Raw genomic sequence first — 23,082 nt, 5'->3', positions numbered from 1 at the left:
CTGCTGCTCCCAGGGACTGGAGTGGCCCTAAAACTCAGGCCGGTGCTCGTGGAGAGTCAGTGTTCTTCCCTGAGTGCAGCCTGGTGTGTTGACTCTTTGCCGGGGTATTGATGGTCAGGCCTGGTGGCTGTTCTGTATGAACGTCTTTTCTGGAAGGGCCACCTGCCCACAGCGCTGTGGGCAGGTGAGTTGGGATAACAGGACCCATAGAGAATAAAGTCCGGGATTGCCCACCTTCTTGCCCAAGGCAGGCCCTCCCTCCTGAGGTGTACCGCTGGGTCACAGATGCTAACCCCTCCTTGCATCCTCCCCCACGTTACCACAGGACAGGTAGGTGCAGGCACTGTTTCTCCCACTGGAGCAGAGTCCCACGCCCTTGTTTGTGCTGAGGAAGTCCCATCCATGTGCTAGGCAGCTGGATGGAGTCGGGGTGCCCCGTGCACCTTTCCTATGGGGCACCCCTGGGAGTGTCAGGGCAGCTGACTCCAGTCACAAGACCACACCTAGCTGCAAGGGAGTCTTGACAGTCTGGCAACTGAGTGCCCACCGTTTGTAGATGGGCACAGGCTTACAGTCTCTTGCTTCCCATCCTGCCAGACTCCTCAGTTCAGCACTGGCACTGACCTTGGCTTAGAATGGGGGGGGGGGGGCTGTAGGGACCATGGAACACCGGGCCTTTGTGTCCCATCCACAGGGAAAGGCCCATGGGGGGCACAAGTGGTTTGCACTCAACCACCAACCTCAGACCAGTCCCTGTCAGCGTGGAGTGACATACAGAGGAAGGCCCTCAGAGAGATTGACACAGTGGCTGCAACAGGGCCAAGGATTGTGAGGATGCTGCAGGGACCGGGCAGTGTTCCTCCTGTTGTGCCACCAACAACCTGAATGTTGGCTGTTGTGCGCAACCAGCGGTGCCATTGGAGAAAGGCCTGGTGATGGGCTTCTGCGGATGAGTGGAGGAAACCCTTAAGGGGTAGTCTCTGGAGTCCCTGGGAGCCACTTGTGCAATTGTAGAGAAAAGGAGAAAGGGCACACGGCTGACCTCTAGTCTTGGGAGAAGAGCCTTGAGCTTATTCCACATGAGGGTTTACAGTAATGGGCTTGCAAGCCTCTTGTTAGTACATGACAAGAAACCACAATGTGTTCATCTTGACTGTCCTGAGCCCTCTAGGGGAACACTTCAAAGGAAGTGTCTGGCAGGCGAAAAACAAATGGTGCCAGTCGCTCTTAAAGAGTAAAAGACAGAGTTGTATGAGCCCCTAATAAAATGATTTTTAAAGAGACAAAGGCAGCAGATATTTTTATAGATGGGGATCCTCTAACTGTGCAGTCAGCAACTATGGGAGACAGCTATTATTTTATGGAAGGTAGGTGTGAAGAAACACTTCCTAAAGAAAAGTGCACTTGCCAAAAAAAAAAAAGAGAGAAGTGCACTTGCCTTTATTGTCTCGGAACTGTAGAGGTTTTCCTCGCAACACTGGCACTGGTTTTCCAAGCCCTGTGGTCAGGAGTGTAGCTATTGGGCTGCATACACTTTCTACCAGGTTCTCAGTGTCCCACCGTAGCCCACACTCACAGGGATCTCAAGAGAGTTGGCAGCATGTGTTTTTTTTTTCTCTAAAATAACAAATGCCTCTGTGTCTGTGCACCCACCCCCAGGTGACCTTTACCACCTGGAGGAGTTCCCTGTGGGCACACAGGCCCCTGGCCCCCGTTCCTCCCCATGTTGGGGGCGTTCAGAAGTTGGGCCAAGAACCACGCCTGCATGCACAGGCACACCACCCTGCCGACGACAGCAAGCAGCAGCGCACCCACGTCTCGAATGTTAGGAAGGCCACAGCCATTCCCTTTGAGTTCCCAAGCCTCAGTTGCCCCTGTCTTGGAGAGAATTCTTCCTGCTGTCCAGAAAGGGGTTGGTGGCAAAGCTCTGCTGCTGCCCCGCTGCTCCCACATATGGTGAGACAAAGGCGCTTGTTAAGCCTGCACACCTGAATGAAAGTCTCCTCTGGCGTGTGTGACACATTGTCCATGCTCTGAGTGACACAGAGCAGCCTGCCCCACCATCCACAGCTGCCCATGGCTTGTGGGCCTCTTCCAGGTGTTCTGAGCAAGAGCTCTGTATACGTGGTATCTTGTGCCTGACTTTATGCACAGCACAACAGTCACAGCATCCTCGGGTGTGCACGGGGCCCTGGAGAGGGCCTGTCACCCAGCCGCATTGCTTCTCACTGGTGGCTGGACACAGCCATGTCTGGAGACTTTGGCTGTCACAAGATGGGGGTACTGCTGGCCTGGGGAGTGTAGAGGCCTCAGGGATGCTGCTAAACAGCGTGCAGTGCCTGGCATGCCACACCACCTCCACAGACCCACCCAGCCCTGCAAGGGATTGATCCCAATTAGCCACACTGCCCCCACAGATCTGTACCCCACCAGGATGGTGAATTACCAAGCTCAATCACTTTATCAATAGCTTGGGCATCTGCCCACCCATGCCCCTTTAGAGGGCATGCTAAAGTCCCTGTGCTCAGCTTGCCCTTGTTCTAGCAAAGCAAGGTCACTGAGAGTGAGTTAGGCCCTCCATCCCCTAGCATCAGGTCCCCTTCCTGCCCAACTTGGAGCTAAAGACACCCCACTCCTATAGTACTCAAGACCCTGACTAGGGGACTCCGTTCTCCCCAGGGTACCCCCAACCCAAGCTGACTGCTTCCAGCCTAGGCAGAGCTTTCTGGGGCCCAGGAGGGCCTTTGGGCTGCAGCCCTACTGCAGGGGCTGAAGAGGGTGGGCTGACTGGCAGGGACCCAGGTGCCAGAGGCCCTTTTCCTGGTGGTGTCTGCCCTGGCATGGTGCCATGAAGACCCCCTCTTGCATCCAGGAGAAAGGCCATTTCTTCACCAGGAATTGACCTGTCTGCAGGTCCTGGGGGCTACCGCCCAATTGTAGAGGTACCCTGAGACAGGTAGGTGGGTAGACAAGCCCAATCAACTTCCAACCCAGGGCCCAAAGGGACATAAGACACTGCCTGGCATGAGTGCCCCCCAAGCCCCAGTGGGAACAAGGACCTCCCTGCGACCCCTGCAGAGGGACAAGCCAGAGCAGAGCCCAGCCAGGAGGCCCACCCTTCAGCAGGGCTAGCCCCGACCCTCAGGCCAGGGTAACAAGGTAAAGAAGCTCAGGGTCTTGCAGCCCACAGGAAGGATAAGTATGTCGGCAAGGAACCCTGAGGCTGAGGTGGGTGCAGAACCTTTCACAGGCAGCAGGTGGCAGTCTGACTTGTCAGTCCCTAACTTCTGGTGCCACGTAAGAACCTGGGCAGGGCACTGCAGGAGCCCCATTGGGGATCCTGAAGGTTGGGAGAGCCCTGGAGGAAAGGGGGAGGGAGGAGTTCTTAGAGACCTGGGGGTGGCAGCAAGGGGCAGGCTGGCTGACAACGGGTTGTATAGTGGTTATTGGGGGGGGGGGCAGTGTCGGAAGGAATCAGGTCGCAGCCCGTCACACCTCCCCCACTAGGCGATGGGGAGAGACCACTGGAAGAAAGAGGCAGGCAAAAACCCTAGTTTATTTCAGCATCAGCGACATTTTAGCAATCCAAAAATAAACTCTACGACAGGCCACGCAGGAGTCTAGGGCAGGGCTAAGGGCTGGGCCGCCAGCGGGGGTGGGGTGGGGTGGGGGGGGTGGTGACGCAAGCCCTCCAATAAGTTAGGAAGTGGCAGCGGTGGAGGCTCACTTCTGGGCGGGCACCAGGTCATCGATGGGCTGGCCCTGCTCCAGCCGCTGTTCCATGTCAATGAGCAGCTTCACGCCGTCCACCACCATCTGCACCAGCTCCACCTCCGAGAAGCCCAGCCGGTCCGCATTGGAGACGTCGAAGACCCCACCCACAGCAGCCGTGTCCACACCGCCTGCAAACACCAGACAACTGGCTGTCAGGCCCAGTGGGGGCAGGGGTGTGGGCGTGGCCCCCTGGTTCCCACCACTCTCACCTGTGCCCCGCTTCTGCAGCCGCAGCCGCTTGAGCACCTCGGAGAACTTCTCATGCTTGCCCAGGTGGGGTAGCTTGATGTGCACCCCCGCCCGCAGCCCTGTGCCCAGGTTGGACGGGCAGGTGAGCACGTAGCCAAGGTGAGGGTTCCACATGAACTCATAGTTCTTTGACTTGAAGAGTGTCTCGATCTGGGGAGAGGGGTGGTACTCCTAAGCAACTACCGCAGAGCAGGCGCCTGCACCCCACTCCGACCCGTCCCTCACTCTGCGCTGTGGGCCAGGACTGACCTGGGTGAGGCCAGTGCAGAAACGGGTGAAGACCTCCTTCATGTTCCCCCCCTTCTGCATGGAGATGACCCGCAGGTGGTCCTCCTCATTGATCCACACCAGGAAGGTCTTATTGTCATTGTGCCTGTGACGGGCGACCAACAGAAGCTCTCCGAGGCCATCCTGCAGGACTGAAAACTCGGGGCTCCTCCCCAAACCCCTGGGTCCCAACCCAGACCAGCGAACCTGACAGTTGCTGGCGCCCAGTTCCTGTCCTCCCACCCCCAGGTGTGTGGGTACCTGCCAAGCCCCAGTGCCCATCACCCTTGGGGGGGTTGGCGTGGAAAGACAGGGTAATCGTGATCAATGCAGCGCCTGCTGCACTGTCCCCTACGCATGTGCGGGTGATCTACACTTCACCCCCTCTGCCCTCCCACTTCATGCGGCGAGGGGCTGGAGGTCTAGAGCTGTGTCTGGGCTCTGAAGGTCACCCCTACCCCCCAGCCGAGTGGCGTCTGAAGGCAGCTTCTGCGTCACGAGGCACCTAGCAGCATCTCGCGGGAGCGGGTGAGAGGGAACGAAAACAAGAAGCTCCAGTTCCCAAGGGGGCTGCTGACTACCACGTCCTCCCTCATCGCTCGCCCTCCCCACTGAGAAGCCTCTAGCAGCCACAGCGGAGCCATTACGCATCTGCGCAACCGAGGTCACCTGCCCTTTTCTTCTCCTCGGAGGGGGCCCACACCCTGTAGGTGAGCAAGAAGATGGAGACAGGGAGGACACCGGCCTGTGGGGGGTGGACACACCAGATGCCGCGGGCGTCCGGCCAGTCACGGGCCATGCCAGAGGCCAGAAGCAGCGGCGACACAGGCTTGTCAAAGAGGAAGTGGTCGTCTATGAGCTGCTGTTGCTCCGCCTCCGTCATGCTCTTGAGCGCGTAGTACCTGCCCGACAGGTCGCCATCCAGGCTGGACAGGGCTGCAGGGGGGGTGCCATGGCTCAGGGGCCACGCTCTGCCTCTGGACACGCCCCTAGCTCCATCCCGCCGCCCGGGAGGGTGACACCACGGGACCCCAGGTTGGAGTAGGGAGCTTCAAGCGGGAACGAGGACCCAGATCTGGGTGGGCGTGGGGGCTGGGCGCCAGCCCTGCGGGGAAACCCGAGCAGCAGGCGGCGCTCCGGTATCACCGGAGGGTGATGTGGGTGGGGGGAGACAGGGAGACTCCCACCTTCCACTGCCAGCTTCTCTATGGCGCGGCGCTCCCCGCGGCTGCAGTGCGGGGGGAGGCAGAAGCCGCGGATGCTGCGTCCGGTGCGGACCCGCGAGCTCAGCACATAGTTGGGGTCCAGGTCGTCGCCACCCTAGGAGGCGAGCGAGCGGGTGCGGTGAGTGCCGCACAGGCACCTACCTCCCACCGGACCGCGCGCCCTCCACCCGCGCCCCGACCCCGCACCTGGAGGTGGTCGGCGTTTAGGTCGGTCTTGTGCTCATCGCTGGGCTTGTAGCCCCCGTGACGATCCTCGATAATGGGGTCAAAAAGCTCCTTGAAGACATCGTAGGACTCCTCGTCGCCCGCCACGCAGCCCACGGTCATGATGTAAGGGTGGCCTGAGGGCAGGGCAGGATGGGGCACTGACGTCACTGCGTACGGCGAGCCGCAGTGCTGCGGAGAAGAGGTTGCAGGGACCCCAAGGGCCGAGCCGCTGACCCTCGAGGGCCGCCGGGCCGCGCTCGGGTTTCGTACCGGGGTTGTCCACGCCGGTCTGGATGACGTCGTCCACCGTGAAGCCGCTCGGCGTGCATTTGGCGCGCAGCTCGGCGTACAGCTCGGGGGTCAGCACCTTGGCCATGTGGTTGTTGTGGCCGCTCAGGTCGGGGAACTCATCCTCGGCCGGGAAGCGCAGCTTCAGCTCGTTGTGGCTGTTGGAGAAGGGCATGGCGGCGGCGGCGGCGGGCTGCGGGAGAGGGGCATCAGCGGCGCCCAGCCGACCGTCCCGCGTCTTAGAGCCCACCAGTGGTCCCCACCGTCGCCAGGACGCGGCCAAGGTCACCGGGGACAGTAGCGCCCCAGCTGGAAGTTGGACGCGGGTACCGGGGACGCAGGCTTAGCCTGGGCTCCCACCCGGCGCGCCAGGAGCGGTGATGCCCGGCGTTCCCGAGTCCCTCGGTGTTCCCGAGACCCTCCACTGCCCCAAGCCCCTCCGCATCCCTGCATCCCAGCCAGGCTCGGGGCCCACTCACCGGGCAGCCGGGTGGAACACGGGTTCAGCTGCGAGGAATCCGGGCGCGGCGCAGGCGAACAGCGGCTGCTCAGCGCTCCCGAGGCTCTTAAGGGGCGCCACGCGGACCGCCCATTGGCTGCTATTTATAGCCCATTCATTCCATTGGCCCTGGAGGCGGGGTGGTGCCGAAGCTTTGTCCCCTGCCCGAAGCCCTGACACCCCCCAAGCGCCCCTCTTGGTGGTCCCCTCTCATGGCCCCCTCTTCCCCCGCCCCCAGCGCATTCCACCTAGCACCCTCCAGTGGTCCAAATACTGAGCTCAGGCCCTGGGAGGTCCTGGACCACCATCCCCACCCCCACTCCGCCTCCGGGCGGGAAACTAAGGCCCCAGAGCCATCTGGCAATTGAGGACACCAGGACTGGTCAGAACTGCACCCTGGGCCCCTGCCCTCGCTCGTCGCGTGGGTCCCGAGGTGGCCGCAGGGAGAGGTCTTCAGAGCATCCAAGTTCCACAGCGTGTCGTGCTCAGGCTCTACTCCCACCCGGCGCTGGCCAGGAGCCGCTGACCTTCTCAAGGTGCCCTCGGGCATCTCCAGGGCGATCTGGGTGCGGAAGGAAGGCGCGCGCGGGAGGCGCCAGCTGGCGGTGGCCCAGACAGCCGGCACCTGCGGCGTCTTGACCTTGGGAAAGGCCATGGCCCTCAGGGTACAGGTTCGCGGAGACAGTGGCCCAAGAAGCTGCTCGCACAGCCTCGAGTCCTCACCCCCCTCAGGGAACAGGTTTCCCCGTCGCCGCCTACCCAAAAAGCGGTGCCCAGAGACGCCGGACTAAGATGAAGGGAGGGGAAGGACAGCCTGATAACCCAGAGACATATGTGACAGACCATGTCTCACCACTAACCAGGATCGTGCCAATCCAAACGCAGTGACTGCTCCTGCCCCACCCCCACAGCCCTCAGAGATTGACGCCGCGGGGCCCCCGGGATGTCTGCGGGGGCGCCTGCCTTCCTGCAGGGCTGAGAAGGACGCTCCACCCTTTTGGAAAGTAATGTGACAGTAGCTCTTCAAAAGAAAACTGTTGGCACTCCAAGACCCTGCGATCCCCACTGCCAGGAATCCGGCCTGTGGGGAGGCTAGCCCTTCACCGCAGACAGCCGCGGAAGGGGGGGGGCGGATCTAGCACCGCCCGGCGCCTTCGTGGGCGCTGGGGAGTATGCGACAGATAGCACGCAGCTGCTGCAAAAAGCGAGCTGTCTGCGTGAGAAGTGACCCGGAAGCCAGGAAAACCTTGGGTCTGCCGCGGTCTATTAGGCTGAACCGCGGGGCACCTGCGCCCAGGATGCAGCGGAGGAGGGGCGGGCAGCGAGAGCGCATGGCCCAGCTGCTGCAGGGTGATGCGGTGGGTAGGTGACCCAAGTGACCAGGTGGCTCAAATGACGTCAGGAAGTAGAAGTAATTGAGGAAAGGACGCCCCATAGGAAGGACGGACGCGCCTGTGCTTTGTCCCTGGTGGTGCAGTGGGGAGTCGCCGCCGCTCCCTCTCCCTCCCGCGCGCGGCTCTGCGCTCTGCCTGCTCAGTAACCATTGTTTGCAGCCTGAAAAGGCTGATGAGAAAGCAGCCAGCAGCCTGGCCCCAGACAGCAGGTGTCCTTAAGCCTGGAATTCCTCCGCTTGGCGCCCCCCACCCCAACCTCATTTCTTCTCCAGCAGCCCCTCTCCAAATTGTGGACGGGTCAGCAGCTGCCCTCCCCCACTCCTCAAGTCCTCCCCGGCTCAAGTTTCTGTGTCTGGAAAATGAGCAGAGATGCGGGGCCCTGGAAGGGGGCCGCCCAGGACTTCCTCTTTGTCCTGGGCCTGCCTCAGCCGGCCACCCCTCTCCAACACTAGGCACTGGACAGGACTATTCTCCCTGACCCTTTCCTGAGCAGGTCCTACAGAGGTCCTCTCCTGGGGGGGCGTCCATGGGGGGCCTCCAGTGACCTGAGGACCCTGAGGCAGGTCTTTGACCCCCATTTTGCAGATGAGTAAAGGGAACCTTGGGGAGGCACAAGTGGGGGTCACAGGTCCTATGTCCCCTTGAAGTCCTCAGCACCTGACCTTCTGCTGAACGACCAGGAAAAGCCCTCAGGGTCCACACAAGCCTGAGCTGAACACAGGCCTACAATTGGGGCACAGAGCAGGGCCAAAGGCCCACAGTCAAGGAGCTCGCCCCCTCCCCCCACTAAAAGCAGGGAGTTCCCCACAGGCATGAAGCCGCCACAGGCAGGGGCTACTTGGACCCTGGTGGTTCTCAGAGCAAGGTGTCACAGACCTGGGAGGGTGAGGCCCCAGCTGGCTGTCATCTGCAGACCCCCCCATAGGGCCCCCAGAAGCCAGTTTGGTTTCGTTCTGGGAGCAAGGAGTAGATGACATCATTAGGCCAGTTTGTGGTCCAGGTTCCAGGAAATCACACCTGGTTACACATTAACCACCAGCCCTGCTGGCAAGGGTGGGGCCAGTCTGCAAGACTCCAGGCCTGTGCTGCACAGAACACAGCTGCTCCATGCAGCCCCGGTCAGCGGGGTCCAGAGAGGAAGCAGGAGGAAGCCTTGGAGCCTAACCACCACCTCCTCCCACACAGCAGGCCCTGGGTTCCTCAGAGCCTGAAGGGGAAGTCCAGAGGGGTCTGGAGAGGTCCAGGGACTGACCGCCTTAGGGTTACAGTGTAGGGCCTGCCAGAGATATGGTAGGTAGTACACCCACCTAGTCACTCTGATGCTGGAGGCGCTGACCGTTCTGTACAGCAGAAGCCAGGTAGACTGACTTCAAACCCCAGCCCCATTGAAGCCAAATTAGAGGCGTGGTTTTAGGCAAGTTCCTTAATGCCTCTGGGCTTCCATTTCCCGTCTGTGGGATGCTCCTCCATGAACAGATTCTGGGGAGGAGTCAATGAGGTGGCTTTGCATTAATGCTTGTGAGCTGAGTCCAAGACATGCACAATCCAAGGCAGTCTTGGGAACCACCTGTGGCCTCCGATGGAGCAGCCCTGAGGAGGGGGTACTGGAGGAGCTGGCCAGCCAGCCCTGCGCACCAAGGCGAGTGAGAAGTGAGGCCACAGGAAACCACCACTGGGCAGTGCGTTCTAATTTAGCCTCTTAGCAGCAGCACCCAGCCTGGACTGCACGAGGCTCCTCAGGGGCTGGGAAAGAGGAACCCCTGGGAGTAGTGGAAAGTGGAGGCCCCCCAAGGGGAGCAATTAGAGTGTGATTCTGGCGTCAGTGTGAGTGAGCAATGGGGATGTTGGCAGGGTGTGACAGAGTGAAGCTGGCTTCTCAATAGCCACTGAGGCCAGGTGGGGCAGCCTCCAGGCAGCTAAGGTCTGTGTGCTAAGCCCCACCCAAGACCAAAGGGAAGCCGCCACAGACCTGGCCCAGCCCTGACAAGGTCAGACAAAGAGCTAGGTGCCACAGGCTGGCAGGGCTCTAAGGAAGCAAGGTTGTAGGATACTGGGGGCTGGGAGAGGTGCCCTGGGAGGGGTCCTGGGTCACTGTGGGCTGAGAAGACACTCAGAGTTCAGGGCCAAGTGTTGGGTGGGGTGGGGTAGAGGTTGTTTCAATCTTCCTCTGGTCCCTAGGATTAGCAGGACATGCCCTGGTCACTGGGGCTGAGGGTGGAAGGAAGACAGCCTGGAAGAGGCAGGACCTTGCTCCCTTCCACTTCCTTTTCTGCCCCAAGTTCCCTGCCCACACCCCAAAGTGAAGCCCAATGGCTAAGTGCCCGTGGGCTCTGGCCCCTTCCCCTAACACTGACGAGTAAGAGCCCCTCCGGTCCTCGAAAATGTTTGGGGCCACCTGCAGCTCCCTCCATCCCCCACCCTCCCTGGCCTAGGGCTGACTGCAGTGACTAGGCCGGTACTGGTCACACAAACACCACTTTGCAATGACAGCACGGCACGGTCGGTGGCTGGGGTTTGTCCGCACCCTGGCAATGCCCCGCCGTGCATGTCAGGGACGCGGAGGACCCCGAAAAGGTCTCGCCGGCCTTCCACACCGGGAGCGCGCACTGCAGGGAGCGCTCTTGGGGTGGGGGTGCGCGCGGGGCGGGGCATCAACGTCATCAGAGCGCGTCGCGCCAGAGCCGGAAGTGCGGGTGCCGTCGCCGCGCGTCGCGGAGCCACGTGTGGAGTCTCTGGGAGCGGGAGTTGGTGAGCCCCTTCCCGAGCCGCCCGGCGACCCCATCCCTGCCAGTGGGCCCCTCACCCCGTCCGCGACCCCCAGCCTCCTGCCCTCGAGCAGCCCGTGGGTGCTAGCCCGGTTTGGAGGTGAGCGCCGGCACCCTGCGTCACCCCAAGCTACCCGCAGCCTCACACCAGCCCCAGCGCGGGGAGCGTCCTCAGCCGGGCTGGGCCCCAGTTTCTCCATCTGTGATGTGGGCCGGTGGCTCCGGGTGTTAGCTTTGGGCGCCGCCCCTGTGCCTGGAGGCGCCCCCCGCCTGCTGCAGCCCCCGCGCTTCCCTCCCCAGGCCCTGACACCATGAGTTTCGTGGAGTACGAGGAGCGGATACGGGAGGGCGACACGGCCATCCTGTCGCTGGGCCACGGCGCCATGGTGGCCGTGCGCGTACAGCGGGGGGCGCAGACGCAGACCCGGCACGGCGTCCTGAGGCATTCGACCGACCTCATCGGCCGCCCCTTCGGCTCTAAGGTGACGTGCGGCCGAGGCGGCTGGGCGTACGTGCTGCACCCGACGCCCGAGCTCTGGACGCTGAACCTGCCACACCGCACGCAGATCCTGTACTCCACCGACATAGCACTGCTCACCATGATGCTGGAGCTGCGGCCCGGCTCCGTGGTCTGCGAGTCCGGTGAGCGATGCAGAGGCAGGGTCAGGTCCAGGGCCCCGCTGCCTTCCAGCAGGCGGGCCTAGCAGCCGGGGCGGACCTTTTCACCTGCCCCTGCCCACCCTCCCTCCCTCGCACACCCAAGATGCGGGCTCTGCTTTGTAGGAGGCTGGCCTGCCCCCATCACAGCCTCACACACTCTTGGGGGAGGCAGGCAGGCAGCCCGTGAGTGAACGTGTGTGCAAAGGCTGGGTGTCTGTGGGGAAGGCCCTGGGAGTGCTAGCAGTGCAGGTTTGGGGGTGGGGGGGGTGATGGACAAGCCCAGGGGAAGGCAACACTGCCCACAGGTGTCTGGGCAGCAAGCCCGGGGGTGTGATGGCCATCTCTTTGAGCAGAGCCCAGACTGCCACCAAGTGAGAGGTGACTGAGCCCCCACATCCAGGACTAGGGCCAGGTCGGTGCTGACCAAGGTGCTGACCCCGCCGAGTCCTAGGGCCCCAGGCCCAGGGCTGCACCAGGTACACTTGGGAGGTAGAGACTTGCCCCATGGTCACCCATGGAGAGGTTCTCCCTGCTGCCAACCTGAGCACCCTTGACCCAGGGTTGGGGGCCGCCAAGGTGGACATTGAGACCTAGCCTTGGCTCCTGTGCTTTGGCCAAGATGAGCCCCAAAGGTGGCTGGCTACCCAAAGTGTCCTCGGCCACCCTAGGGCCCCAGGGGCTGCCCTCTGGCCAGCCTCACCTCTCTCTGGCCTCTGTCTCTCCATGTGAATGCAGGACAGATTGGCCTGGCTGGATGCTGAACACAGCCATGGTCAGAGGGCAGTGGGGGCTGAGCAGATGCCAGTAGTGCCCAGTGGAAGGTACAGGCATGTAGAGGACAAGCCACAGGGCCTGGAGCACCTCTGGGGGAAATCTTGTGTGTCTTCACACACACATCCCCTAACACACACAACTGGTTGGTGCTGTGAGCAGGCAGCAGGGCATTTCTGAGGAAGCCACAGGAGATGCAGGAGCCAGCTGCCCCCCAGGAGTGTTTGAATGTGCTGAGGCTGTGATGTGCCTGCCGGAAGGGTGTGGCTTGGGCAGGCACCACCTGATGCTCACCAACCATAGGCACTGGCAGCGGTTCCGTGTCACACGCCATCATCCGCACCATCGCGCCCACGGGCCACCTGCACACCGTGGAGTTTCACCAGCAGCGGGCGGAAAAGGCCCGGGAAGAGTTCCAGCAGCACCGCGTCGGCCGCTGGGTGACGGTTCGCAACCAGGACGTGTGCCGCAGTGGCTTTGGCGTCAGCCATGTCGCCGATGCAGTCTTCCTGGACATCCCCTCGCCCTGGGAGGCCGTGGGCCATGCCTGGGACGCCCTCAAGGTGGAAGGTGCGCTGGCTGGGGTGGCCAGGTCGGGGCAGGAGATGTGGGCCTGGCTGGGGCCCCGCTGGAGCCACCTGGGGCAGTCAGAGTGCAAGGTGTCAGATGAATGAGTGGGGCTTCTGCCCCAGGTCACAAAGGCTGTCCCTGTTTCCAGCGCTGGGGCTGGCAGAATCCCCCTCCCCACAGGCCCAGCCCAGCCTTTTAGGGGAAAGCTGCTCTGTGGGGTGGAGGCAGCCGACTGAGGTGGCCCTGAGCCAGACGGCCGCAGGAAGCCTGGGGAACTTGCCTTTTCTGGAGATGGCGCTGGCTCGGCCGCCCAGGTGCCCCCCTCTTCGCATCCCAGAGCTGCTACACGAGGGGGCACTGGGCAGGACGGGGCCCCAGGGTCTGGGCCAAGCCTGGCTGGGGCAGCTTGTCTCAGCCCAGACCCACCACCCTGAATGCCCTGTCCCTGGTCTGGGGAGGTGCTTGGGGGTGGGGGACGCAGGGCAAGAGACCTTTGTCTTCCCCCCTCCTCTGCCCCCTCCAGCTGTGCCCATGGACTTCCATGAGCTCCTGCGCCAGGACCCTACCCCTGTGGCAGAACCCCGGAGAGCCCCTCTGTTCTCGGGGGTGGGAGTCCCTCCCTCCAGGACTGTCCTCAGACTCACTCAGTGACAGCGGGGGTGGGGGTAGGGCAGGAAGAGGCTGTCAGTACCGCCCCCACCCATCACCCTGGAGGCACCTCCAAGTGGGCGCCTGCTGGTGCCTGGGAGCGGGTGACAGCCTCTAATTTCCTGTGACAGCCCCCACCCCACAGCCCTGTCACCATGGCTGCATTTTTGGAGCTACTGCTTGTGGGCACCGCCCCCACTGCAGTTTGCTGGCCCGGGTGCTGGGGTGGGGGGGACAGGCAGGAGCCTCGCCCCTCTAACACTGCCCTGCCCACAGGTGGGCGCTTCTGCTCCTTCTCGCCCTGCATCGAGCAGGTGCAGCGCACGTGCCAAGCGCTGGGGGCACACGGCTTCTCGGAGCTGAGCACCTTGGAGGCACTGCCCCAGGTGTACAACGTGCGGACCGTCAGCCTGGCCCTGCCTGACCTGGGTGCCGGCCCTGCCGAGGCCAGCCCCTTCCGCAGCGGCACCCCCATGAAAGAGACCGTCGGCCACACCGGCTACTTGACCTTCGCCACCAAGACACCAGGCTAGTGGGTGGTCAGCCCAGAACCAGGAGGACTGGGGAGCTGGGGTACTGGGGGCCGGGAGGACCTTCGTGACACCTGGAGTACTTTGAAGCCTGGACCGTGGACCTGGTGATGCTGGAGGCTGGAAGGAGTGTGGGCCTGGAGGACCGTGTGGCTGGGTGAGCCTGCCCAGTCACACTGCCTTATATGGCCACCAACTGCCTGCTCAGCCTGTGTTTTGAAAGACTGAGGGGCGGGTTTAGGCCTGGGGCCTCGTGGGTGGTGGCCAGGCAGAGGCACAGCCCTGTGGAGCTTGGAGCATCCCGGCCCCAGCCTGTGGGCGGAGCACAGCCTCTGGTGCCTGCTGGACACCCCTTCCTTAAACAGCCTCCACTGCCAGAAGCCTCGGTGTGGTGACCGTAGAGTCCAGCCCCGCTTCCCCCATGGCCCCAGAAGCCAGGGGAAGAGCAAGTGAGGTATTGGGAGGGGCAGTCCATACAGAGGAGTCAGCTTGCCCTCTGCGCCTCTCCCCTCACCTGACTAGAAGAGACCCCTGCTTCTAGAGGCCCATTAAAGCACTGCTCGGATGGCCTTGTTCCCAGGAGCCTAGTCATGAACTCCCACCCCATCCCTGGGGGCTTTGCCAGGGCAGAGTCTAGGCAGTGGGGAGGGGCCTGAAGCCTTGTCCTGGAGAGCAGTAAATACTGATTGCCCTCACACTGGTCCCTGCCTCTTGCCCTGTCTGTCCAACAACCCCCCCCCCCCAAGTTCCTGCACAAAGACTGCCAGGCCGTGAACAAAGGGGTGAGTGTGTGGCTACCCACCCACCCTGACCACAGAAAGGGCCTTTGTCCCCAGGGAAGGCTGGCTGGGGGAGGAGTGAGAATGTGTGAAGAGAGTGTGTGTGTGAGATGCATGTGCGCGCGTGTGTGAGAGAGAGAGGCGGAGGTGTATGGAGAGGAAGAGAGACTGTGTAGAGAGCTGTCTGGAGAAGAAGAGAGAGAGAGAGAGAGAGAGAGTGTGTGTGTGTGTGTGTGTGTGTGTGTTGAGAGATGTCTGGAGTGTGTGTGTGTGTGTGTGTGTGTGTGTGTGTGTGTGTTGAGAGATGTCTGGAGAGGAAGAGTGTGTGTGTGTGTGTGTGAGAGAGATGTCTGGAGAGGAAGAGTGTGTGTGTGTGTGTGTGTGTGGCGGCCGTGTATGGAGAGGAAGAGAGAGAGAGAGAGTGTGTGTGTGTTGAGAGAGATGTCTGGAGAGGAAGAGTGTGTGTGTGTGTGTGTGTGTGAGAGAGAGAGAGAGAGAGAGAGGCGGCCGTGTATGGAGAGAGAGTGTGTGTGTGTGTGTGAGAGATGTCTGGAGAGGAAGAGTGTGTGTGTGTGTGTGTGTGTGTGTGTGTGTGTGTGTGTGAGAGAGAGAGAGAGGCGGCCGTGTATGGAGAGAGAGTGTGTGTGTGTGTGTGTGTGTGTGTGAGAGAGAGATGTCTGGAGAGAAAGAGTGTGTGTGTGTGTGTGTGAGAGAGAGGCGGCCGTGGGAGGGAGAGAGAGTGTGTGTGTGTGAGAGAGAGAGAGATGTCTGGAGAGGAAGAGTGTGTGTGTGTGTGTGTGTGTGTGCGATGGCTGTGTATGGAGAGAGAGAGGCGGCCATGTATGGAGAGAAAGGTGTGTGTGTGTGTGTGTGTGTGTGTGTAGAGAGATGTCTGGAGAGGAAGAGAGACTGTGTGTGTGTGCCTGTGCGTGTGCATTTTCAGTTCCTCTACTGCCTGGTGAGTCCACTGGGTGAGATTGCCTGGGCTGGGGAGCAGCCCCCGGAATTTGAGAAAATTCCAGAAGGCCACAGCATGTTTCCTGTGATGGGCTAGAGAGGTCGTAGCCTGAGTGTCCTCTGTCCCACTCTGGTCACGATGGGGTGGCCCAGGAGGAGGCGTGGGACAGTGACAGCCTGGGATGTGCCCTGTACAGGTGGTGCTGGGGCTGCAGACCCCCTGAAAGGAGTGGTGGGCGACCACCGGGGAGCTTTGCCCCTTGCGCTGTGCTGCCGGCCCTCAGGCTCCCTGTCCCACTACATGTGTGGTTTTTGATAACGCTGTTGGTGCAGAGCCCCACCCCTATGTTCCTACCAGCTCCCCCCAGGCTTGCCGGTGTCCACCTAGGAGCTCACCACCCCGGGCCTAGTTCTTCAGATGGGAAAACTGACACTCGGGGCAAGACTGGCTCCCAGAGAGTCCAGACCCGGTGACACCCCTGAGTCACCAGCATGGGGCTTGTCACGGGGCAGGGTTCAGCCCAGAAAGTCAACTTTTCCTTGGAAAGTCCCTGCTGCATCCCAGAGGAGCGGCCCCACACCAGGACACCCAGGCCCAGGCCTGGCTCCCCTGCTCCACGTGACTTTTGCCCCCCACTTTCTCCTGCCTCAACCTGGAAGGTGGTGGTGGGGGGGTCTGCTAGCCTAACCCCCTGTGGCAAGTTACTGCCAACCCCACTACCTTGTATGCATTTCCCAGACAGCCTCGTCTCCCACAGCGAGTAGATGGTGTGAACTTGCACTTTGCCCTCCAGTGCACCCACCACCACGACAGGGACACCCCAGCTCATGTGACAAAGGGCCTGCTGCCCCTCCTCCCCCTGGCCAGAGTGGAAAGGCTGTGTGAGTGCTGGGGATCCCCAACTGCCCCAGCGTGCCCCTGCCTCCAGAGATCCTGCACATGCCTCCCTCTGGGGGCTGGGGCAGTTTTCACAGGTGGGAAACTGAGGCCCAAGGTAGATGGGCTTGCCCGGCTCCCAGAAGCTGAGCAGGAACTGCAGAGGGGCTGGGACAGTCACCCTGACCCTGAGGGACACAGGTGGGTAACCCCTTCTGGCTGCTTTGAGGTGTTCTGCAGGAGCCCCATGGGCAGCTACATTCTAGAGGGTTTGCCAGTGGCCTTGGTAATGAGGCCCAGGGGGCAGGGTAAGGCTCCTTTTTCTAAGGGTTGCAGTGTGGGGCTGGGGGTTTTTACCCAGAAAATGACCCTTCCTGGGTGCTGGGAGCCTCAAAGCCCAGGCTGTGGGGGAGCAGACAGGGACAGAGATAGTAGGTTCTCATTCAGGTAAGGACTTGAAGGACCTTCAGGAGTGGGCTGCCACCTCCAGAAAGCCCTCCCTCCTGCTCTGTCCCCAGAGATGTCAGAGTTGATCAGGACAATGCCAGACAATTCCTCCGGAGACTTCTGGAGAACCCAGATCATGGCTATATTGCCAGTGCCTAGGACCTGGCCCCCACAGCTCTGGCTCTGACAGAAAGCCTCACCTTTCTCCTACAGAGTGGCTGCTGGGCTCAAACCACTGACTCCTCAGTCAGCAGCTGAGCTTAGCCCCCGCCCCACCAGGGCTCCTTCCACAGAGTAGGAATGTTGCCTGGCTGTCAGCAGATGGCCCGGGTGACAAATGGCCCACTCTGCTTATTGGTCTCAGGTCCAGAGAAGACCCCCAGCAGGTGCCTACTCCAGTTAGGGACCTAGCAGTTCTCACACCTGGGCCATTTCAGAGACTCAGGGGCAACCCCCACTGAGCCTGAGACCCCAGCAACAGGTGGTGGTGACAGGCTCAGAACTGGGGTGCAGGCCTCCTAAGAAGTTGGAGCCCACAGACCCTCCATCAGCCTGCCAGCCCTACCTGCCCCAGCTGGGTGCAGGGCATTTCAAAGTCAGGCCACCTCGCCCCCAGAGTGCTGAGAATAGTCCAGAACTGGGTCACGTCCCCTAGAGGAGAGCTCGGCCACAGCCTGGAGCCTTTGACGCTGATCCGCTTTCTCTGGCTTCTGTCCTTTCAGGGGGGCAGCTGGGGTGAGCACAGAAGCAAGGCCCATCCTTACCCCTCCCCCAGCCCCACAGGCACCCCTTTCCTGCTGATGCCGCCAGCTCCTTCCCTGCACCCCTCCCAAGGGAACCCCCCTCCTTCCCCCCCCCCCAATGGTCTGGAAGCTGACAATGCCCTTTCTCCCCAGCATGTTTACGGAGGGCCTAGACATGTCCTTGTCACCTGTGTGCTCTGGTCATATAGACCACTAAGCGCCTGGCTCCTCTGGTTCTGTGGTCGTACAAACCTGTAAGAAGGCTGTCATCACCACTCCCTGGGACCAGCTGCCCCAGGATCACCTGAGAGCCCCACCTCAGGGATGGACAGACGGGTGCTCCAAATCGTGGCCAGCCCTCCTCGGGGTCTGAGCTCTCCCGCAGTTCCAACTCCGTCCTTTGTGTCTCTTCCAGCAAAGCCCTCTGTTCAAGCCACTCCACTCGGGCAGCCCAGTCACACTCTGGACGCTTCCAGAACTGCTCTTCCCAGGCCGAGTCCAATGGAGACAAATCCCATGGGAACATTTGCTTCCAAGTCATCGGAATCCTCTTGAGATTCTCCTGCGCTCTGGGATGCAGGCTGCTAGGGACCATGGTGTGTGGGTGGGCCGCTTGGAGGCCTGGCTTGAGCATGACCCATGTTTAATTTAAGAGTCTGCTGGGACACTTGAGGCCCGTGGTTAACTTGTGAGCTCACAGCGCCCTGCTATTTAGGAGGGGACAGCAGCCTGCTAGGAAGCAGACTGTTGCTGGCCTCAGCCTGTGGGGCCTCAGCAGGGACAGGGCCAGGGAAGGTGACTGGGGGGGAGGGCGGGGGAGGGTGGAGAATGGTTCTTCATCCCAGTCCTTCCACCTGGCCATCTGACCTGTTCCACAATCAAAAGGGGGGTTGTCTTTCAGTGGCCATTTCAGCCCCATCTGTTTGCTCTACACATATCTGAGCTCTGGTCACTGCTCCCGCCCCCCAACCCTGATCCTAGGGGGACCCCCCCCAGGTAGGTGCCTCCAGTGGAGCCTCAACTTACAAGCTGTGGTGGAGAGCATCCATCCTCCCCTCCCCCAGCCCAGGAATCATCCTTCTCCCCTCCCCCAGCCCAGGAATGAGCTGGCTGTGACTGAAGACAGACCTCCAGGGCGCTGGATGAGAGCCACAGGCAGATGGCCTGTCCCCAGCACAGAGGGCAAGGAGGAGAAGTGGGACTGCAGCCCCCAGGCCACCCTGCCTCTTTTCCCAGCAGCCCCTGGAGGGAGCCTGGGTTGTCCCAGAGGGCCATCCCCTCCAGACCTCCCGCTGGCTGCTGCCCCTGGCCCAGCGATGGCGCCCTCCCAGCCTGGCTGTGCCCCTGGGTGGGACACTGGACTGGTCACGGGAAGGCCTCACAGGGCCGTAGGGGGCGCTGTGTGCCTCTGCCAGGACCCCAGCCTCAAACTCGGGCGGCTACAGTCAGAATCCACTAGCTGGCAGCAGGTTTGTTAAATAAGCCCCTGTCTATCCCTGTCTCCTCCTCCGCACTGCATCCGGGAGTCCGGTCATCAACACAGGACTAGGGCCACGTCCTGGACCACCCGGGTGTTCTCGGTGTCTGCACACAGATCTTGGGGGCTGGGCAGGAAGGACGGTGTTTGTGGGGTCAGCAGCTGGCCACCGTGTCCCTGCATGTGATATAGACGCTGATGGCCCAGAATGCTGATCTGGTCCCTGGGTAGAGGCGGAGCCAGAACGGGGCAGAGGAGGGGGGGTGTCGATGGGCTTGTTGCTAGGTTACCGGCACAGTAGACCTGCTGGCACCTGGCAACAAGAAGGGACACTGCTAGGCAGAGGGCCCAGCCCTCCCCTGCCCCTCCAGGTCCCCAGGCCTCCCCCCTGCTGGTGCTGCAGCCCCAGCCTTAGAGCATCAAGGCCCCCTGGTGCCTGTCCTTCCCAGAAACACCCTTCCCCCCTCACTGAGGCCCAGGAGGGGCTTTGGCTATTGCTCTGGGCCTTCTGTCCCACTAGGCAGCTCCTCTGCCCACTAGGCAGCAGCCCACCACCTCCGCCTCCCACTCCTGGCCCCTACCCTTGCAGCTGCCTCAGGGAAGCTCAGGCCTGGCTCTCAGAGGCCTGGCTGGGCTGGGCGACAACCAGGGGACCTCGGTTACCTGCCGCCACCAACCCTGGCCTCCAACACCCCCCCGTACTCCCCCCCCAGAGCCTGCAGCCTGCACCTCTCCTGCCCCCGCTGAGCCCTCCAGACCCCGGTTGCCAGTGTCCTGTTTGTCTGAGCTGTGTTTGGCTCCCTAGACACCACTTCCTCCCTTGGTGGGGGACTGCTAAGCTGATCCACCAACTGGTGGCTGGAGAGGTGGAGGTAGGGGTACTGTTTCTCCTGCCCACAGAGGCACCAGTGCTCAGCCTGGCCCACACTGCCCAGCAGGGGGCCTCAGCCTCTGAAACCCCCTCTGTCTGCCCTGGTCCTGAGGGTGAACCAGGACCCACCAAGGTGGACAGGCCCCCACCAAATTCCAGTCCTTGCAGACTGACACCAGGCCCTGCATTCTGGTCACCCCTTGCTCCCCGACAGAGCCAGACACCCCAGGTTTAGCTGACCCCACCCATGCACCTACCAGGCCCCTCGATCTACGTGGACTATGATTGGAGGGGGGACTCCCACTGGCCTGGCCTGGTCCTTTGGAATTCCTGAACACACACACTGCGACATACATAGGCACACACACGTGCACACACATACACCACCCCCTCATTGTAACCTTGCCCCCTCAGGCCACCACTGGGTTACAGGATATTGGTTTCAGCAGCTGGCAGGGAGGGGGCCCCAGGCCCACACATCTGCCCCCATCTATCATCTGAAGGGGGGCACCCCCTAAGCTGCCTTTCACACCCAGGCCCCCTCCCCTCTCCCACCCATCTTAGAGACCCAGACAGACAAAAGGACAGACCTCAAGGTGACACCCACACCTGCCTAACATGCCAACAGGTGGTGTCACTGGATCTGATGGTGACACAGCCAGGGGAGGGAGCCTCTGCCCTCCCACAACCCACTTGCTCTCCTGGGCCCCTCAGGGTCTCTCCAGGCCTGGAGCTGGGACAAAGAGGCAGCTGCCAGCAGGGCAGGCTGGGGGTCCAGGGCTTTGTGCATCAACCCCTCCTGGTGGCCTCACTGTGACCAGAGAAGAGGCTGTTTCTTCCCAAAGGCAGCATTGGGGGATCCACTTGGGACAAAGCTGCTGCCCAGCAGGGGACCAGTGAGTAGCCACCCCCTGGATAAATTAGGGGGGCTGAGGGGGCACCTAAGCCAGTGCACGTCTGAACTGGAACTCATGTGCACAGCAGAGAAGACCCCTCACCCATCGAGGCCCCTTTGCCCGTTCCTCCTTCCACTGGCTGGGGCTCCCATGGCTTTAGGGACTAAAGAGTGTCTGGTGTCTGGCAGGGGGTGGTGGGGAGCTCCCACTGGAGGGAGATAGACACTTGTCAGAACCCCAGGTGCTGTCCACTTGTCCCCTTGGGAAACAGAGGCCAAAGTGCCCAGGCACACAGGAGGCAAGAAAAGAGGCACCTTGCTTGGTGTCTGGTAACAGCTCGGAGTCTGGTGACAGGCCCTCTGTCCCCAGGGTCTAGCCCACAAAGCACCCTCACAGCCAGGCCACAGCTCCCAGCCCTCTGTGGGTACACCTCCATGCACTGGCCATGGGTGGCCCCTGATGCACCCTGCTGGGCAAGTGGCCATGGCAGAAGGGTTCTGTGGCCTGTGGACAGCCGCCCATTCACACTCACCCAGGAGGGCTTCCTGCAGGAGGAGGCCGGGGAGCATATTCTCCAGCCGCCAAGTTCTCCCTCAAGGGTGGAGGGGTAATGGGGGCCCCCAGCCAAGGCTGCTTAGCTGATGACGGGGTAAGTGGTGTCCTGCCGCCTCACTGGGCTCTACCCGCCCCCCCACGCTGGCCTGGGCCCCACCTGGAGGCCTACTTGAAGCCTGGCACTCTGGGAATGCCCCCCCTCCCCAGAGCCCCGGCCATCCTGGGGGCAGCAGGGGCCCCGTGGGTGAGCACCGACTGAGCGAGGATATTTCTGCCCCCACCCAGCCCCATTCTGTGGATGAGAAAGCTGAGGCTGTGCAGGCCAGGCAGGCCCCAGGATCTGCAACCCGGAGAGGATGAGAGGAGGCAGGAAGGCCCCTGAGGGAGTTGAAGTCAGCCAAGGGTGGGGTGAGAAGGGGAGAGGCACGAGGCAGCGGGTGTGAGGGTGTTAAGTAGGCCAGCTTTCTGTGCAAGTTGCCATGACGACACCCTTGTCTGTGCAGGCTTCTTTGTGGGCCCCTTTCCCAGGAAACCTCCCCCAGCCAGTGTTCCCAGCCCCTGCCAGGCGTCCCCACCCAGCCCCGGCCCAGCCCTCAGCCCAGCAGGGGCCAGCGGGGGAACCTCCTCATTACCCAGAGCTCCATCTGTGTTGGAGGGGAGGGGCGCCGAGCTTGTGTTAGCTCGGCTTCTACACGCATGCGCTCACGCGGGCCCATGCACACACGTTCAGGCTCACGCCGCACATGCACACAAGCCACGTGCAAATACGCACGCACACGCACGCCCACATGTGCACAAACGCGTATGCGCACATGTACATCCACATGCGTGCAGGTGGACTAATGTGTACATGCACATATCCCAACACAGGTGTGCAAACTCCCGTGCGTGGAGCACCCACGCACGAACACGCACAGTCACGCACAGTGCCTCTCATGCACACATGCAGGCGCTCCGTGCCCCCTCAGGGTCTGGCCTGCACCTGGCCCAAGGTGCTCAGAGGGCAGCCAGGTGGGGTACAGCACTGGCCTGCACCCTGGCCTTGCAGACGCAGCCAGAGTAGAAGTTCAGACTTAACCGCGAAATGCTCCCCCAGGGCCTACCTACAAAGCGTCCCAAAGACTCCCTGGGGGACCGTGGCTCCGGGGCAGAAAAGGGAGCCCCACCCCCACCCCACCTGCTGGCTAGACCATCCGTCAAGCAGGGCCACAGAGTCGCCTTTCTTGATCCAGAGGTCGCTGGCCAGCCTGGTCCCTTACGGAAGCACCAGGCGCATGTGCGGGTCGGCGGGGTCCGGGCTGGGAGGACAGTCAGCCGGGCTTCTCTGGGGAAGGGACAGTCGGTGCTTCCAGGAGAGAGGAGTCCCCAACCCGGGGAGGGGGCCCTGGGGGGGTCCGTGGCAGAGCTGGGCATTCGGACCCTGCAGACAGCCCTGTGCCCACCCCACCGGGAGGTGGGGAGACACCCACACACACACCGCTGAGGCCCCGCAAGATGCCCAGTGCTGGAAGCTGTGCCCAGGGTGAGCGCCGAGGCTCCGCCCGGTCACCTGCGCCTACCAGCAGGGCCACTTCCAATGCCCTCGGCTGCAAACCCGGGCGGGCTCGCCCCCTGGAGGCCACCCGAGGGAGG

At 62.0% G+C, this 23,082-nt stretch overlaps 2 protein-coding genes across 3 annotated transcripts; one reads left to right on the top strand and one right to left on the bottom strand.

The window, feature by feature from the left end:
* Positions 1 to 3,542: 3,542 nt before the first annotated feature.
* On the bottom strand, positions 3,543 to 6,644 carry CKB (creatine kinase B). The gene is made up of 8 exons (XM_075531492.1): positions 6,491 to 6,644; positions 5,994 to 6,204; positions 5,703 to 5,857; positions 5,478 to 5,610; positions 5,055 to 5,226; positions 4,273 to 4,396; positions 3,984 to 4,173; positions 3,543 to 3,902 (listed from the first exon to the last, which is right to left on the bottom strand). Exons 2-8 carry the CDS (start codon positions 6,184 to 6,186, stop codon positions 3,724 to 3,726), a joined length of 1,146 nt encoding a protein of 381 aa, XP_075387607.1. The 5' UTR covers positions 6,187 to 6,204; positions 6,491 to 6,644; the 3' UTR covers positions 3,543 to 3,723.
* Positions 6,645 to 10,578: 3,934 nt separating this feature from the next.
* On the top strand, positions 10,579 to 14,543 carry TRMT61A (tRNA methyltransferase 61A). Of its 2 annotated transcripts, none has more exons than XM_075531393.1 (4): positions 10,579 to 10,652; positions 10,970 to 11,311; positions 12,404 to 12,670; positions 13,595 to 14,543. In XM_075531393.1, the coding sequence occupies exons 2-4, from the start codon at positions 10,981 to 10,983 to the stop codon at positions 13,849 to 13,851; spliced, it is 855 nt and encodes a 284-aa protein (XP_075387508.1). In that variant the 5' UTR covers positions 10,579 to 10,652; positions 10,970 to 10,980; the 3' UTR covers positions 13,852 to 14,543. The 2 variants fall into 2 exon arrangements, with proteins under 2 accessions (XP_075387508.1, XP_075387507.1); XM_075531392.1 differs by having other exon boundaries at positions 10,606 to 10,769.
* Positions 14,544 to 23,082: the final 8,539 nt, after the last annotated feature.

Source organism: Tenrec ecaudatus, chromosome 14 (genome assembly GCF_050624435.1).
Source record: "Tenrec ecaudatus isolate mTenEca1 chromosome 14, mTenEca1.hap1, whole genome shotgun sequence".
Classification (NCBI taxonomy): Eukaryota; Metazoa; Chordata; class Mammalia; order Afrosoricida; family Tenrecidae; genus Tenrec; species Tenrec ecaudatus.
This window is presented reverse-complemented; position numbering and strand designations above follow the sequence as displayed.

Excerpts from the sequence above, each read along its gene's own strand:
- TRMT61A (XM_075531393.1), top strand. The coding sequence starts at position 10,981 with ATGAGTTTCGTGGAGTACGAGGAGCGGATACGGGAGGGCGACACGGCC. Across the intron at positions 11,312-12,403 it reads CTCCGTGGTCTGCGAGTCCG|GCACTGGCAGCGGTTCCGTG; the intron begins GTGAGCGATGCA and ends CACCAACCATAG. Across the intron at positions 12,671-13,594 it reads GGACGCCCTCAAGGTGGAAG|GTGGGCGCTTCTGCTCCTTC; the intron begins GTGCGCTGGCTG and ends CCCTGCCCACAG.
- CKB (XM_075531492.1), bottom strand. The coding sequence starts at position 6,186 with ATGCCCTTCTCCAACAGCCACAACGAGCTGAAGCTGCGCTTCCCGGCC. Across the intron at positions 5,858-5,993 it reads GACCGGCGTGGACAACCCCG|GCCACCCTTACATCATGACC; the intron begins GTACGAAACCCG and ends CCCTGCCCTCAG. Across the intron at positions 4,174-4,272 it reads TCTGCACTGGCCTCACCCAG|ATCGAGACACTCTTCAAGTC; the intron begins GTCAGTCCTGGC and ends CCCTCTCCCCAG.